At 37.5% G+C, this 16,015-nt stretch overlaps 2 protein-coding genes across 3 annotated transcripts; one reads left to right on the top strand and one right to left on the bottom strand.

Moving 5' to 3' along the window:
- The first annotated feature begins 1,144 nt into the window (after positions 1 to 1,144).
- Positions 1,145 to 5,456, top strand: LOC113696078 (RNA polymerase sigma factor sigF, chloroplastic). 2 transcript variants are annotated; one of them, XM_027215410.2, is made up of 9 exons: positions 1,147 to 1,479; positions 2,215 to 2,366; positions 2,568 to 2,695; positions 2,784 to 2,963; positions 3,046 to 3,298; positions 3,380 to 3,610; positions 3,796 to 3,936; positions 4,118 to 4,318; positions 5,002 to 5,456. In XM_027215410.2, exons 1-9 carry the CDS (start codon positions 1,383 to 1,385, stop codon positions 5,287 to 5,289), a joined length of 1,671 nt encoding a protein of 556 aa, XP_027071211.2. In that variant the 5' UTR covers positions 1,147 to 1,382; the 3' UTR covers positions 5,290 to 5,456. The 2 variants fall into 2 exon arrangements, with proteins under 2 accessions (XP_027071212.2, XP_027071211.2); XM_027215411.2 differs by lacking the exon at positions 3,796 to 3,936 and having other exon boundaries at positions 1,145 to 1,479.
- A 256-nt stretch (positions 5,457 to 5,712) lies between these two features.
- On the bottom strand, positions 5,713 to 8,087 carry LOC140009307 (uncharacterized). Its single transcript, XM_072054452.1, has one exon. The coding sequence runs from the start codon at positions 7,841 to 7,843 to the stop codon at positions 6,002 to 6,004; it is 1,842 nt and encodes a 613-aa protein (XP_071910553.1). The 5' UTR covers positions 7,844 to 8,087; the 3' UTR covers positions 5,713 to 6,001.
- Between the last annotated feature and the right edge of the window lie 7,928 nt (positions 8,088 to 16,015).

A 16,015-nucleotide genomic window follows, 5' to 3' on the forward strand; every position in this document is an offset into this window, starting at 1 on the left:
CTTGTGTTTGGCTCTTACTTAGTTAGTGGTCCTCTACTAAGCAACTGTAAGAAACCAAAATACGCAGACATGACAATATATGCAGCGAACCATCCATGTCATCTAATATGTTCACGAGTGCGTACGTTGGCTAGTCAATTACGGGTCAAACAACAATATCATTTTTAGGTACCCCTTTGTTTTGTTTAAATGAAAATTAGGAAGTAGGTAACCCTTTGGATGTACGCGCGATGCTATGGGAAGTAATGATTTATTTATTTATTTATTTTTTTCTTTCTTTCCATAATGTGCAAGAAAAGAGTTTTACAATGAATGCTCTGGGGAAATAGTAATTGATTTTATCATCGAATCGAAGGTGAAACGAGATCGATCGACTGCTCTTCTGTCTTAAAGATGAGAATGTTAATCGAGTCTTCCCCAAAATCATGAAGGTAACATTGCAACCTTTTGTTAAGGCACGTCAAAGCATTATATTTCATGTCTGAGGGGCGTGCCGCATTAGGGCATAATCACTATTATTGTTCTGAATGAACAAAACTTATATGTATGAATCACTATTGTTATGGGAATTATTGAACTTCTACGTTGCACGTGAAATCCAGTTAGTTAAATCAAATTCATATTAGCAAAGTTAGACAGCATATATGATTTTGTTTATTAAGAACATTTTCGGTCCGATGAAATCAAATAAATGCACGCCTTTACATATATATATATATATATATATATATATATATATATATATATATATATATATATATATGTGGTAACTAAAAAATTATACAAAATGTTTCAGGATCTGCTTAGACGGGATTTGACTGAGGCTCAGCCCATAAAAATACAATGCCTATTTTGAAAGAAATTTTGTCTGAGACTATGGAGTTGGTTTTTAATCAAGTTAGCCCATTGTCAGCAACGTGGTGAGTGTCTATCTTTTTTTGTTTTCGGGGGCGGGGGGGCCGGGGGAGTAGGAGAATGGGGTTCCATTGCCAAGTCAGTTATTCATTCAGCCCATTGTCCACTGATATCCGGGCCTCCACTCTTTTTCTAGTCGGGCGTAACCTCTAAATGAGGGCTGTTTCGGGCTTAAGCCAGTCCAGATTAAAGTTTACTAGTATTCAATATCTTTTGGAATGGGATATTGTTTTGTTTCCACCAATTTTGAGGTAAATAACAGCCTAAAACCCCACCGCCTCTACTCCGCTAGAAGGTCTCTCATGTTTTATCTTCAATTCTCTGATGTTCTTTTGGATATGACCTTATCTTCGAAAGCGCACTCTCATAATACAACACTCAGTCGCTCTTCTGAGTTGAAGCAGAACACTGGCATGATTATATATGCATAATAGATGTATGTATATTTGTGTGTGTGAATATCAACAATGGAGGCAGCAAGGAACTTCCTTTCTTCACCTCCAACATTTTCTTCAAGAACCCACCTCAAGAATTTCCCGTCTTCTTCTTCAACTTCCTCTTCTGGTCAGTTTCTTGTTCATTATTACTCCACTGCGTAAAATTTGTTTATCTCTTCAATCTCTAGTGTGCATCACCGTGTTTACTTTGAAGGGCTGTTGTTTTAGCTATAAATTTATTAAGTAGAGTTTGTAGCATTGATTTTTTGCCAATTCAATGTACCAAGAGGAACTGCGTTGAAACTTCTGGAAATTGTAGAAATGCCGATGATTATGTGTCATCAGACGTTTATTACAATGTTATCGAGAATGGTTAGAGCTTATGTCATATACTGCCTGAAACGGACTTTATGTCTTTGAATCCAATTTTAGCTCAAATCAAACAGGAACCTTGGTGAATATGCTGCATTCTAATCTGTTACACGATTCCATTTATAAGTCAAATGACTATGACTTGACGTTATAGTTCACCCCTTTTTTTTTTTTTTGAAATGAATAGATCCATTATGCATCTCTCTGGCTCCTTGGAACGATGATAAATACTGAAAAGCACTTTCGGAGATTTTTTTCTTCATGAAGTAATAAGGTCTCATTTTTAACATCAGGATTTTCCTTTAAGTTTGGGTAGTTTTTTATGAGTAGATGTAAGCACGCATCACTTCACCTTTGGTTCATGTTAGTACAATGATACATGGTTAAGGCCTAAAGGATTGTTGAGCTTATTGAAGAGTGTCCAAGGAGCATCTGCACGTTAACATATTATGGTCTTCCTGAGAGAATCTTATCCTGGTCAATTTTGCAGTCTCAGTGCTTCGGGAAAAAGTAGCTCCTCTGCTCACCCGCATGCCTGCTGTTACCGTAGCTTGTTATTTTGCTACCTCAACTCATATTTCAGAGCAACATGAGGAAAGCGGGCCATCGCTTCGCCTGATGAAGTACGATAGAATGTCTCAGGTGAGCGTTGTGGGAATTCCCAGCTACATCTTAAGCATCAGATGAGAACTTTATGTTATTAATTCATATCACTGCCTTTTTGTCTTTGGTGAGGAGTTTGAGGATCTGAACTGTGCTCCATAAATGTTATGTTACCTGAGTCTCATTTATACAAGATTAAGTGCTACATCTTTTATTTGGGCCTTTTGCTTTTTGTTTAAGGCAACACTAGATAGGAGGCTTATTGATGCTGCACCATCTGCAAATCAAGGGAGTGACACTGATGATCCCAATCATCTTAAAAGCAATTCTCATGTAAAATTACTTCAGTTGCCCGGCTTGTGGTACTTGTAAGATTGAAGAGTTGAAGTTTTTGGTACTGGATTTTTGCCACTTGTTTTCCCAGATTTTTAAATTGTTTTAAGGTGGTATTGGCAGATTTCAATCCTTAGACGCACGGCAGTCTGTTCCTAGTAAACCCGACGATTTTATTGATGTTGAAGCAGAAAATGTAGTTGCCCTTGCCAAAAATGCTTTGTCTGCATCAAGAGAAGCAGCCTTATTAGCTGAAAATTCCAAATTATTTGGAGCTAGTGTAGATGACACTCTGAGTCCGAGGTCAGTTTCTTTTAACTACATTGAATTCCTGGACACTTTATCTGTTATTGGTCATAAGATTCGTGTCTTACTCATTTTTCAGTTTGCTTTCTGCTTTGACTGACATTCCGCTGGAGAAAAAAACAGTACACTCAACACGTCTTCTGCAGAGACAACCCAAAAAAAGTAGGGTGCCAAAGCCAAAAGTTGAGGTTGAGGACACCAGACCTCCTGTAAGGCCAAATCTACAGAGAAAAGCTTTTGATCTCATTGATCCTCTACGGGTTTTCTTGTCTGGTCCTGAAACAAAACTTTTGACTGTAGATGAAGAATCTGAATTGATTGGGAAGATACAGGTTATTGTCAAGGATCATCTTGATTCCTTTCAATGTCTAACAATCACGATTAACTCTAATTGCTGTCGATCTTTGTTTCAGGATTGGATGAAACTAGAGGAAGTAAAGAGTAGGCTTCAGAGTCAATTTAATCGTGAACCAACTTTGGTTGAATGGGCAGAAGCTGCTGGTCTAAGTTGTCGAGCCTTGCAGACACAACTTCACTCCGGTAATAGGAGCCGCGAGAAACTGATATATGCCAATCACCGCATGGTGGTTCATATTGCCAGACAGTACATGGGACGTGGTCTCAGCGTTCAGGATCTATTGCAGGTGAACCAAATTGGTAATTTCAAGCCATCACTAGGCTTATTTCCATCAAAAGGTGGTCAATTGGCCCAATGGCACCTCAAAAGCTATGTTGACTGAATGAAGGAGACATAACTCATAATCATTATCACATGAAAACGAGGACAAGGTGTTTGTTTCCTAGCTGACATAAATGACTTCTTTTGCAGGTGGGTAACATGGGTCTCATGAGGAGTATTGAGAAATTTAAACCCCAAGTAGGTTGCCGATTTGCAACTTATGCCTATTGGTGGATAAGGCAAGCTATTAGGAAGGCCATTTTTCAGCATTCTAGGACAATCCGTTTGCCAGTAATGCCCTACATTAATGATCCTTTCAAATCAACAAAGTTTGGTTGTGTGGCGATTAATTTCTGATCTTTTATACATTTTTACTTAAGATCCTTCTTCTGGACGTCAATTAGGGGACTAATCAAAATATTTGTACAATCTTCATTTGCCAACAATCAACCCATTAGGATTGATCTTGCAGGACAATGTGTATGGCCTTCTTTCGAAGGTAAAGGAAGCAAAGAAACTTTGCATTCAACAAGGTATTCATAGTCCTACAAAAGAAGAGATTGCATCATGTGCTGGAATTACAGTTGAGAAGTTGGAAAAATTGCTGTTTACTGCAAGAATGCCACTGTCTATGCAACAGCCTGTGTGGATGGATCAAGATACAACTTTCCAGGTGACCCTTATCTTCAGCTTTTTCATTTTTACTTCTTGTAGGCCTGCAACTACAAGTTCAGCATGTAACTTGCCCACAACATGCTAAAATCAATCCTGGTGCTGGACAGTATTTACCTTGCTTCATCTGGCTTTCTGTGCTCTTTGGTTTGCACATCCAACTACATTAAGATTCTACCCTGGTAACTGTTTAATGTAATATCTGCTTTGGCTGAACTAGTGAATGTCTAGTGGGGAATTGTTCAAGGAAAGACAGGAAACCATAGTCACTTCCTAAATGTTGCAATAATATAATTAGACTGAATCAAGTCCAGTTCATACTTCTTAACATGAAAATGGTTATTCTTATAATCCTGATTATTTATTGACTTTGCAAAAGGAAGATAATAAGCTTTCTTGTGACTTGACAAGGCTAAAGTGCAGTGATGATCAATTAGTAACATGTGCATTAACTTTTCAAAAGCATAGATAATGTGATTATGAATTCTAGAAATCAATAATATCCTTGGACAATCATTTAAAACTAATACTGCAGATCTTTTGAATCATATTTGCATATATCTGTTTGCCAATCATGTTAGTGCATGTAATCATCCAACTTTCTAGTATTCAACTATGTGGGTCAATCAGGGTGAAAAGTTTTGCAGCTAGGCTCTGTGGTGGTTATTGTTGTTCTTGTAACAGGAAGTCACTGCTGACACAGCAATTGAGGCCTCAGACTTGAGTGTGTCAAAGCAACTTATGAGGATCCATATTCGGAATCTACTTCGCATTCTAAATCCAAAAGAGAGAAAAATCATCAGGCTTAGATTTGGCATTGAAGATGGCAAACAGAAATCACTATCTGAAATTGGTGCAGTTTTTGGATTGTCTAAAGAGAGAGTTCGGCAGCTAGAAACTCGAGCACTGTACAAGCTCAAGCAGTGTCTTAGTAGTCAAGGGTTAAATGCGTATGCGGATATGCTTCTTTAGATTACGCTATGTTCAAATTCTCTAGCTAAAATTTGTTGTAAAGTGAAGAAAAGTGAGTAAGCTCTTAGGCTATTGGTGTTGACCGCAGCTTAATACAATGTGTACATGCAACTATCAGTGATTTTGTTTTTAAAATAAAATGAAAAGACCAATCCCCTTCTTTTCTACTTCTTTCTTTCCTTTTTTTTTTTTAATTTCTCTGTGCCATTTCACTGCTCCCTCTATATGTTTCCAAGTGATTGTGAAGCAGTAGAATAAATGCAGGAGAAAAGATAGCATTTCAACAGGCACCCGCAACAGGAGAAAAGTACCAAGTCAATACCAAAAAAAGGACTTTTCCAAAAGAGAGTTGTTTTTTGGGCTGTTCTTAGAAAAATACCACTATAGCGTTTTATTTATAGAGGTTGTCTGTTAGATAAAATGGAGATTTGAACACGTGTTTAATATATTTCAAAACATGTGCTGTAAAAACATGCCCAAACAAAATGAGCCAAGATTTTCAGCCGGTTTTAGGTTGTTCCTTAGCCGGTATGAAAATTAGCTACGTCTTTCAGCCTTATTAGCTGCTACCAAAAATCGAATACATCCATAGCATATGCAAAATATGAAGCGGTCTGCATGTCAGCATGTGGACCCAAAAATTCTTCTTTGCTCCCAGATTAAGGCAGTCAACGTCTGATAAATAAAACTCATCCATGTTATACATTCCAGGCTAGGATTTAGAACCATGAAGACTTCCCACAAGCGAAGAGTATACAGTGTCATCAGGTGTAAGACCTGCCTCTGTCATCTCATCATACAATCTAAAAGCTTCATCTGATCTTCCCTCTTTTGACAGGCCTGAAATAAGCGCCGTATAAGTTACAACATTTGGCGCTAAGAGCCTACCGTGCATTTCATTAAACAATTCCACAGCGCTATCTATCTTTCCATGCATGCACTCGCCATGTACAAGAGAAGTGTAAGTGTAAACGTCAGGTGTGAGGCCTTTGACTTGCATCTCCGATCTCATCTGATAAGCTTCTTTCATATTTCCCTTCTTACAATAGCCATCTATCAGGGCATTGTATGTTACTTCATTGGGTTTCTCTCCCCTATTCAACATCTCTCGAAAAATCCTTTTTGCTTCAACCAAGTTTCCTTCCTTGCTGTAAATATCGATCAAAGTAGTGTACGTGACCGTGTTTGGTACCACACCTTTATCCATCATTGAGAACAGAACCTTCTTTGCTTCGTCATATCGCTTTGCTTTACACAACCCAGTGGCTATTATATTGTACACATACACATCCGCCTCAAGTCCCTTCCCCTCCATGATAGCTTGAAGTCTCCGTGCTTCACCTACCATCCCTTGCTTGCAATAACCATCCATCAACGTATTAAATATCACCCTATTCAGATCAATCCCCTTGCTTTGCATCTCCTTGAGTAAAATTTCTGCTGCCCCCATCTGACCTGCTCCACAGACCCCATCTATTAAGGCCCCATAGGTGTGAACATTTGGGACGAGGCCTCTCTCCACCAATGAATCAAACAACACAAACGCCTGCTTGACATTCCCCAACTTACAGTACCAATTGATCATTACGGTGTATACATGGACATCAGGCGTCAATCCCCCCTTCTCGTGCAGTTCCTCAAACAGCTTCTCTGCCTCTGCAATCTTCCCAGAGGTACAACGCCAATGAATCAAAAGCGTGTAAGTTGTCACATTAAACCCAACTCCATCCTTCTTCATTGCGCTCAAAATCTCTTGAACTCCATCAAAATCCTGTATTCTTATATAAGCATCTATCAAAGTATTATAAGTAAATTCATTAGGCTTAATCCCTTTGGCAACCATTTCATCCAGTAATATTCTCGCCTTGTCAACCTCTCTTCTTTTGCATAGACCGCCAATCACCGTTGTGATCGAATAAACGGTAATTTTTACATTGGCCTCCACCATTCTGTTAAAAAACGCAAACAATGACTCGAACTGATCAAATTTCTTGAGTGCAATTAAGTAAACCAAGCACGATCTCTCATCAATCTCGAAACCACTACTCAACATGTGTTCGAAAACCTCTAAACCCTCCTTAAACCTCTTATTATCAGCATACACCCTAAATAGCATATCAAACAACTTCCCTACGATTCTGGGTTCCGAAGAATTTTTGCCCGCTGAAGATGCTATTTCTGAAATTGAGCTTCTGAGGTTGTCATCCGAGGCAACAGCGTTCAATACAGACTTGGCTTCACGGAACTTCCTTGCTTTGAATAAGCGCAGGGCTAATGTGATATGGGCGTCACTGTTGGGTTTCTGGGGAGTAACTGACGGGTTCGTTTTGAGGAAATTAAAGAAGCGGAAGCAATTTTGGGCGGGTACTCGAGGGTTGGAGAGGACGAGATGGATAATTTGGGGATTCAGATCAGAATTGCAAGTGGGTTCGAGACCTAGGGGATCTTTCGTGGAAGAAATCAGTGCTACGGATATAGCTTTGGCGATCTGTCGATCTGATTTTGAGCTTGCCGGGGTAAACTGTTTGATAGCATTGTGAAGCTTGGACGACATTTGCGTTCATCTTTTCTTCAAACCAGCCTGCGATTTCAGTCTTTTATTCAAGGGTCTACACCAAAATTTTTATAGTTTCATTGCAGAGGTTTTTCTTTTCTTTTGCCTTTTCTTTCCAACTAAAGTAATTTTGAAAAGCCTTCAAACCACATTTTTTATACCTATTATTTCTCCCATATTAAGCTGACTTTTTTTTTTTTTGTTTCAAGTTGAATTTGTAATTTGTTACTCTCATTGATTTACTATTTGAAAAAGTGTTTACAGATGAATCTGTTCATTTCTTTCCTCTACCTTGCGTTAATACTCGAAGCTTTCTCGCATCAAGCTCTTCACAGTGTTGAAATTTGGAGCAGACTTTGCGGTTATAAATATTTCTAGCTGAGTTCGATTAATATTTCACAGTGTTATGGTTTCGATCGCTAATAGCTAATAATCCTATCTAGTTTAAGCTGACTTCTTTGATTTTAAATTGAATCACTATTCTTTTTCTACTATCATCAAATTGTTATCTGAAACAAGCATGTCACGGATCATTTTATTCATTTGTTTCCTCTAACTTCAATTAATATTCAAAGCTTTTTTGATCAAGCTGTGCTTATACAATGTCTAACTTTGGAACAAATTTTGCAGTCATATTGATGTTTTGAGACTTTTTGTTTGCATGTAAAGTGTGGACGGAAGATTTTGGTGTTCAGCTGCATTTGAAGATTAGGTGTAATTTATATGTTTAAGGCACTTGTTACAAAAATTCTAATTAATAAAGTACTAATTCTAATTAGGAAAAAATGCCTCGGTGGCCCTTAAACTATCATAAAATTCAACTTTTGGCCATTTAATTATTAATTAATAAGTTTTAGTTTTCAACTAATTAAAAAATATAATTAGAACTCTTCAGTCAGCTTGACTTTTTTTTTTCCATAGACAGAAGAAACACACGCAGACTTAATTTAACACGAACGCAGAGGTAACACCGAACACACCGGCCCAAACGAGCAATCTAAGGTGGGAGTCAGCTTGACTCGTTATGCTTAATAGAGGTACCGGACTCACGAGACAGGCAAAATGCTCCAACGGTTCTCAAACTATTATAAGATTCAATTTTTAACCCTTCAACTATGAACTGATAAGTTTTAAGTCTCCAACTAATTAAAAATATATAAGTCCTAACCCTTCCGTCAACTTAATTCATCATGTCATAGTTATAGATTTACCGTCATTGTGAAAATCTTAATTATCACAAAGAATATCTATCAAATTTTTGGCATGTGTTGTAATATTCAATAAAGATTGTTGCATTATGTAAAACTATGCATGTCAGTTTTTTTAATTGGTATGGTTGTGAAAAGCTAATAATAAACTGATTTTCTAAACATAACATTAATGAATATGTAAAAATATTTTTAATTTTTATACTTGAATTTATAATGCTTACTCAAGTTCATTAATAATAATAACAATAAACTAACAGTGCTGACTTATAACGTGTTGTGGATGGGCTCAAACTCATCGGGGCCCAAACTTCACACGTTTTGGTTAAGTGTTGAACTCGCATAACTAGCTGCTATATTGACAACCAGCATCCAGCAGATGCAAGCCACATTTTAATGTTAGAAAGAAGCCCACGAGGCTTTGTGTCATACATCTCCACTACTACAGACGAAACAAATGCCCAGCGCAAGTACACACCTCAATCGCAGAGACAAACCCAAAATCAACCGTCCAAGATGATAATGGGCTTTCCAAATGTCGACCCGCGTGAAAAGTGAAATTTTTTTTTTTTTTTTTTGAGGAATTGAAAATGAAAACTCAAAAAGCAAAGGTTCAATACTACAACTTATGCGCTGGAAAAGAAAAAGAAATAGTAGAATAGTACAAGCACGTCGTCATTAATTTCCTAGTCTTTGCTCCACTTCTAGCTCACAATGTGCGGACAGGGTTTACGAGCTTAATCAAACTGAACATTCTAGCATTTAATTATCTTAACGTATTTGAAATTTTGTTTAAATTTGATGAACTTGTTCTGATTAATTTGCATAATACGTTTGAACGAATTCTCATTGAATCGGACTCAATTCACGTAGTTTAGTTTATCTTTCGGCCTTGGGTGCAGAGATAATGCATGCTTGGGCTCCAGCGGATGTGGGAGAAGGTAATAAAGTCAACGTCCTCCTCAATACTACTACTACTGTATCCAAAATTTGTCTTCTCTGCAGAAGCTGTATCTATGTAGTAGTAAATAACACGACTCCTTGCACTTAATAGAACCCAAAAATATCCGGTGACAAAAGTACGCAAACACGTAAAAACCCCATCACAGGAACTTGTATGAAAACATAAGGAGGTAATTCATCACCAAAGTGGGCATACTTTTACCCAATCTGTGAATACACCCACCACCCAGGTCCCTCGCCCCCCAAAAAGAAAAAAAAATTGTAGGTCCTCTGTGTTTGAATGCTATCAGTTCGTACTTTGCGCTAGATGTGCCAAATCCAGAATAATACTTAGTAGCCTTCACTACTACTCTCCAACTTCCCCAAAACTCTCTCTCTGACCAATATAAATACGGTCACTTGATTCTTGATATATAGTAACCCCTTTATTACAAATTTACAACTAGCTAGTAGTAAGACTCTAGTAGAGCAATTAAACCAGAGAGAGATCACTTAACTAGATAGCTAGCTAGCTAGCTAGCAGAAGAAGAAGAAGAAGATTGATGGCAGGAAGTGATTCAAGTGATGGCAGCAGCACTCAAAACCTGCAAGAATCCAACAAATCTCTGAAAGAGAAATGCAGTCATCTGGCAAAAGAGCAGCGGGCCAAGTTCTACATTCTCAGACGTTGCATCATGATGCTTATTTGTTGGCACGAGCGCCGTGACACTTGAGGTAGGAAGAAAAAAAAGGAAAAAAAGAAAAGAAAAGAAGGCTGGTGTATGTAGCCAGTTGCCAAGAGGTTGCAACACCTCTGATCACGTACTACTTTCTAAAAAAAAAAGCATCATCTTGATCATGTATTTATATATTAACAGATCCTAGTACTGGAATAGTGTAACTCAATGTTGTTGCTGACAGCCGCATGATATGATGTCCATCAATTAGCTAGTTTAATGTATAAAATGCCTAGATCTCTGGGTTTCCCTCTGGCTTTCAGATTTTGCATGTCTTCTGTTACTTTTCTTGATTCTATTACACTAGTCTCAAGTAAGAATGCCACCTCTTTTGACCTTTTCAAGCTACATGCCTGTAATATTCCGTATTCGACTGATTTCAGGTGACCATTGTCCTCTTCTCTTAGTTCTCTACATACGTATAAGAGAATTATTCCCACAACTTAACGAAGGTTACGATCGATAAGATGAGATATATATGATCAAGGTGCTTATGTGTCAGCTAGCATCTTAATGACAACTTACATCCTACCACAATGACTTGTATCTTCAACGACTTTTGTGTATGGATTCTGGTACCATATAAATGCAAATCTGTCTAACTTTTTTTTTTTTGTTGGTTTCAACTTTTTGTTGTTAATTGTACTAAACATTCTACTGAAATCGATCCTGTTGAAATATGATAAGATTCTTGAATCGAGTATGGTCAAGCAGTTGTTTCACCTAGATAGCTGTGAAAGGATTAGTAGACAATTGCAGACATGCCATCTAAAGCTCATGTTCTCAACTTCATTTTCGTGGAAATGGTGATGGAGCAAAAGGGCAATATACAGTTTTTTTTTTAGTTATATTTCCGGATTCATACTTGTAAATTTCACTACATTCTTCATTTGGTTCGAATGCCCATTCTTCAGGGATGTTGACAAGTAAATGACATCACTGTATACTTCTTTTTGGGTATGATCAATTCAAACATACCAGTCGGTTAAATGATTCTGAGGTTGATGACTTAGGTTAATCAAACTTTCTTCCCCCCTTCTTCAAGAAAATTTATTTGTGTGACTGCACTCTGTTGATCCGAACAGCAGACCGACGTTACAGTAAAAAATGTTTATGAGTGTAAGCTCTTAACAGAAGCTTCGCAACTTTCTCGTGAACTCATGTCTTCTTGTAATGCATATGTTTTCCTATTTTTGAGTATCAATGTGATAATTTCCTCAAAAAAAAAAAAAAAAAGTGATAAATTCCTCAGCGGAAAATGTTTAGTGCAAAAGCCAAATAATCCTCAAGGCACCTTGGCTTTAACAAAAATATCTATCTGGTCCTCGAACTGTTCAAAAGTTCTATAAACTATTCAAACTCTAAAAAGCTTTTAGATTGGTGTATAGTGTCAATTGAAAACTTGAGTCTGGATTTAACTCCAAATCTTTATTTCGCCCATGTACAACTATCCAAAAGAATTTCCTAAACACAATTCTAAGGCGATATATAATATATACAGACAAAGATGTTCCTTTTCGAATTTGACATGATATCATTGGCGCATAATTTGGTTAAAAACCCATGATGAGTTAGTCGTAATTTGGTAACATGGGGACTCAACTCCTATGGTTTTTGACCCGGAATTCTTGATTATCACGTTACACTTGTTAGATAGTCACTTTTGCTATATAGATGGTATCCAGGCTTTATCCGTGTTTATAAGTTTGGATTTGATGTAAGTCATGGTCAGGACTACAAATGAGTCAAACCGCTCGCGAGTCGCTCAAATCCCAACTCGAGTCGAGCTCCAGCTAATCAAATTATTTTAATAGTCAAATGATATATATATTTCTAATATTTTATTATTTATTAAAAAAAATAATAATTTTATTTATTATAAAATAATAATAATTTTTTATTTTTTAAGCTCGAATTCGAGCTTTACATTTTGAGTTCGTCGAGTCCGAACTCGAGCTTCATAAACCTAAGTTGAAACTCGGTTCGATTAGTTCAAAATTCGACTCGACTCGACTCGTTTGCAACTCTAATCATAGTCCAAATAACACGTAGTAAAAATCTTAATTATGAGTAGGCCTATTAATTTGATCTGTCAAGGAACTTTATGATCAAATTGAAAATGATGATGTTTCAGTATTACGGACAAATTAAACTGAAGAAAATTTGCTTCAGAGACACCAAATAGAACTCTCTGGAAGAGGTTTAAAGAATCAAATACTCTCAAAATTCTCCGCACGTTAATCTTGCAACATCTCGTTTTAGTTTGCTTTTCATACAACGTGTACATGGAAAACTAGTTAAAGCAAACACCCAGACCCAGAATTGTTCCATCAACAACTTTAATGGTGTGCTGTACATAGTTGCCACTCTAAGAACCATAACCAACTTGTTTCCCAACCACCAGCTGTCCATCATTTGTCCATCATTTGTCATTCCAGACAATTATTAGCCACTGAAAGCATGAGCCAAACATTAGACAGCTTCAAGAGTCGTTTTCAAATACTACATTACCGATTCCTAGGGTTCTTGTTCCTTAAAGAAAGCTTGCGAGCTGTACCTCAAAATCCCACCACCACGACCTGCTGTGTCTTTGTTCGCAACAGAAATTTAAAGTAATGCCACATGAGTCACTTAATGGAATCAGCCGTAATGCCTTATTACTCTTTGAATAGATAAATCTGTTGAGTTTTCAGCCGTAATGCCTTATAAAGCGACAACTGCTGTCTGAATTCAGGGGAGAAAGTGAGACTAACAAACTGATGGAGGGAGTTTAGTGCAAATAACCTGATATGAAAATTAGAAATGGATGCCGGGTTTTTTTTCCTTTTTTCTTTTTCCCTTTTGGCGAGAAAAAAAGGCGGGGGGGGGGGTTTGGTGGGGGTGGTTTGGATGAGGGTTGGGGTAGGTGGTGGTGTGGGGCAGTCCGGAGGAGGATGATGAGTGGGAGAGGTAGTGGAAAGGTGAGATAAACAAGTCAGCCGACAGCGAGAATCCTTAGAAGAAGAAGAAGAAGAGCAGGGAGAGTGTGGTACAACAGTCCTTCCCAACTCTGCAGGGCCTTTTCTGAGCTCCCACTCGTGCGGCCCCTCTTTACTTTTTCTTTTTTGTACCGTCTTTCTGTTTCTGGGCCCTGTGAAATTCAGTAATTCACTCGCTTTCATAATTCGAGCCTCATGCATTGATGCCTCCCCTCCTTATCTTTCTTTCCAAGAGGACATTTGCCGTCAACGGCCACATGCATCCGCCTCCTTGTTTTTCTACTCTTAGTAAATTTTTTGTGACACGCCGGCGCTGCTAATCTCTCTCTCTCTCTCTTTTTTTTTACCTGGCAGACATTCCATAATCCGGGCCCTGCAAAGCCATGGTAAAAGCCCAAACCAATTACTACTACTACAACTAGTACAATGATACAATTGATAGTTGGAAATGCAGTTGTACACTTCTTGCATTATTGTTGGGTGTTCACATCTGACAAATTACCGTGCGCCCTTCGCCCGTACATGCCATTTAAGTTTCAGCTGTAAGTAAAGACACAGGAAATAAGGCCTAGAAGGAATTAAAGGAGGAGTGGAAATCCATCATGGCAATTACAATTTTTACTACTCCGGATCTGGTAATGCGGTACCGATGAGAAAAGAAATGGCAGCACGTGCAATTCTGACAAGTCTGCGGGTTCCCTACAAATTTCTACCCCTAGGGTATTGAAATGCGATGCTCGTCTATGGAGAGTCAGAAATTTGGTGCTTGACAATTATTATATTGCTAGCCTGTCCAAATTAAAACTTAACGTGTTGAAGTGAGACGGGAGATTCCCGCATGTGTGGGTGTGGCGAATGATTGTCAGCGCCACTCTAACGTGTATGAGAGTTTTTTTTTTTTTTTTGGTTATACATGTTAATTGTGACAGATTTATCATAGAATCATATGCATTCTCTTATTTTTACAATTTAAATTTACCCTTATGGACAAAATTTGTACCGTAAGTTAACCTTCTACATCGGAACCCTAGCTAGCTCGTACCCTTATTTCATCAGCCCAGAAGTCATAGAAAGAAAGAAGGGGTACTGTAGACTGTTGAGAACGGAAAGACCCTGTCCCCCCAAGTCACAACAAATTAATCTTCCATCTCGTATACTAGTCAATTTATGCGTTCCCTTCCCTAAGTTAGATTTATTTAATCAGTGAGCTGGTGGAAAACTAGCTACTAGTATCAAGTTAATATATTAATAATGGCCCCTCGGTGAACTACAAATCACTTGATGATTCCGGGTGGGACTTTCTGATCATCCTCAGGTCTAAAAAACAAGTCTACCATCTAACGAGACGTAAATTCTTCGAATAAGCAGCTTGAGTTGTAGGAGCAGAGCTGTTGGTGGAGGGAACAAGAACGAAGTTGCCCCGGCCCTTACAGGATTGAAATGGAAAGGCAGGATATGGTGTGTTAGTCATGACACAGGCTACTATTTATCGTAGTGATATATATATATATGTATATATATACACGAGGCTAACTACTGATCATCTCACATGTAGTTGTCAACAATGATACATATGCAATATCTATTTGTGTACAATGATTTCCTCCTGTTTTCACGTTAAAAACAGTTAACATGAAAAATCACTCAACACTTGTTTTAACATATTTTTTCATTATATATTATTGCAACCCATTCTTATATATATTTATTTTTTCATCATTACCATGTGTGTACAAAATTTTAAATTTTTTACCATTTACAAATTCCCTTTCCATCATGATATATAGTGCAAGTAACAATTTATGTACCTTTACGCATTTTTTTTTTACTATTATTTAAATTTCTTGACCTTTCTGGCATTTTCCTCAACCCAAATCCATTGTGGAAATATTTAATGATAACAATTTGGTAAGATTTTTTTTTTTTTCCTGATCATTGCATATATAGCACCAACAGAATTTACATATAGGATCCCTCTTACTAGATCTATGATGTTTGGTTAGGGTAAATTTTTTCTTTAGTTGTCAATCGACATACGAGCACTCTAAGATCAACCTCATAGTATTAGTAGTACTCCAAATCCCTCAAGTTTGAGCATTGTCATGTTTTTTTGTCGAAATTTTCTCCACCCTTATTTATGTGACCTGTGTTTGTACGTAACTAATCAAATACTACTGTATTTGGATAGAAGATTATTTGAAATATATAATTTTTTAAACAAATACTGTAGCACTACTTTTTATAGAAAAGTTGTTAATTAGAAAGATAAATAGGTAATTAAAAGATATATTTGTGATGCAAAGGTTG

This window comes from Coffea arabica, chromosome 6e (assembly GCF_036785885.1).
Source record: "Coffea arabica cultivar ET-39 chromosome 6e, Coffea Arabica ET-39 HiFi, whole genome shotgun sequence".
Lineage (NCBI taxonomy): Eukaryota > Viridiplantae > Streptophyta > Magnoliopsida > Gentianales > Rubiaceae > Coffea > Coffea arabica.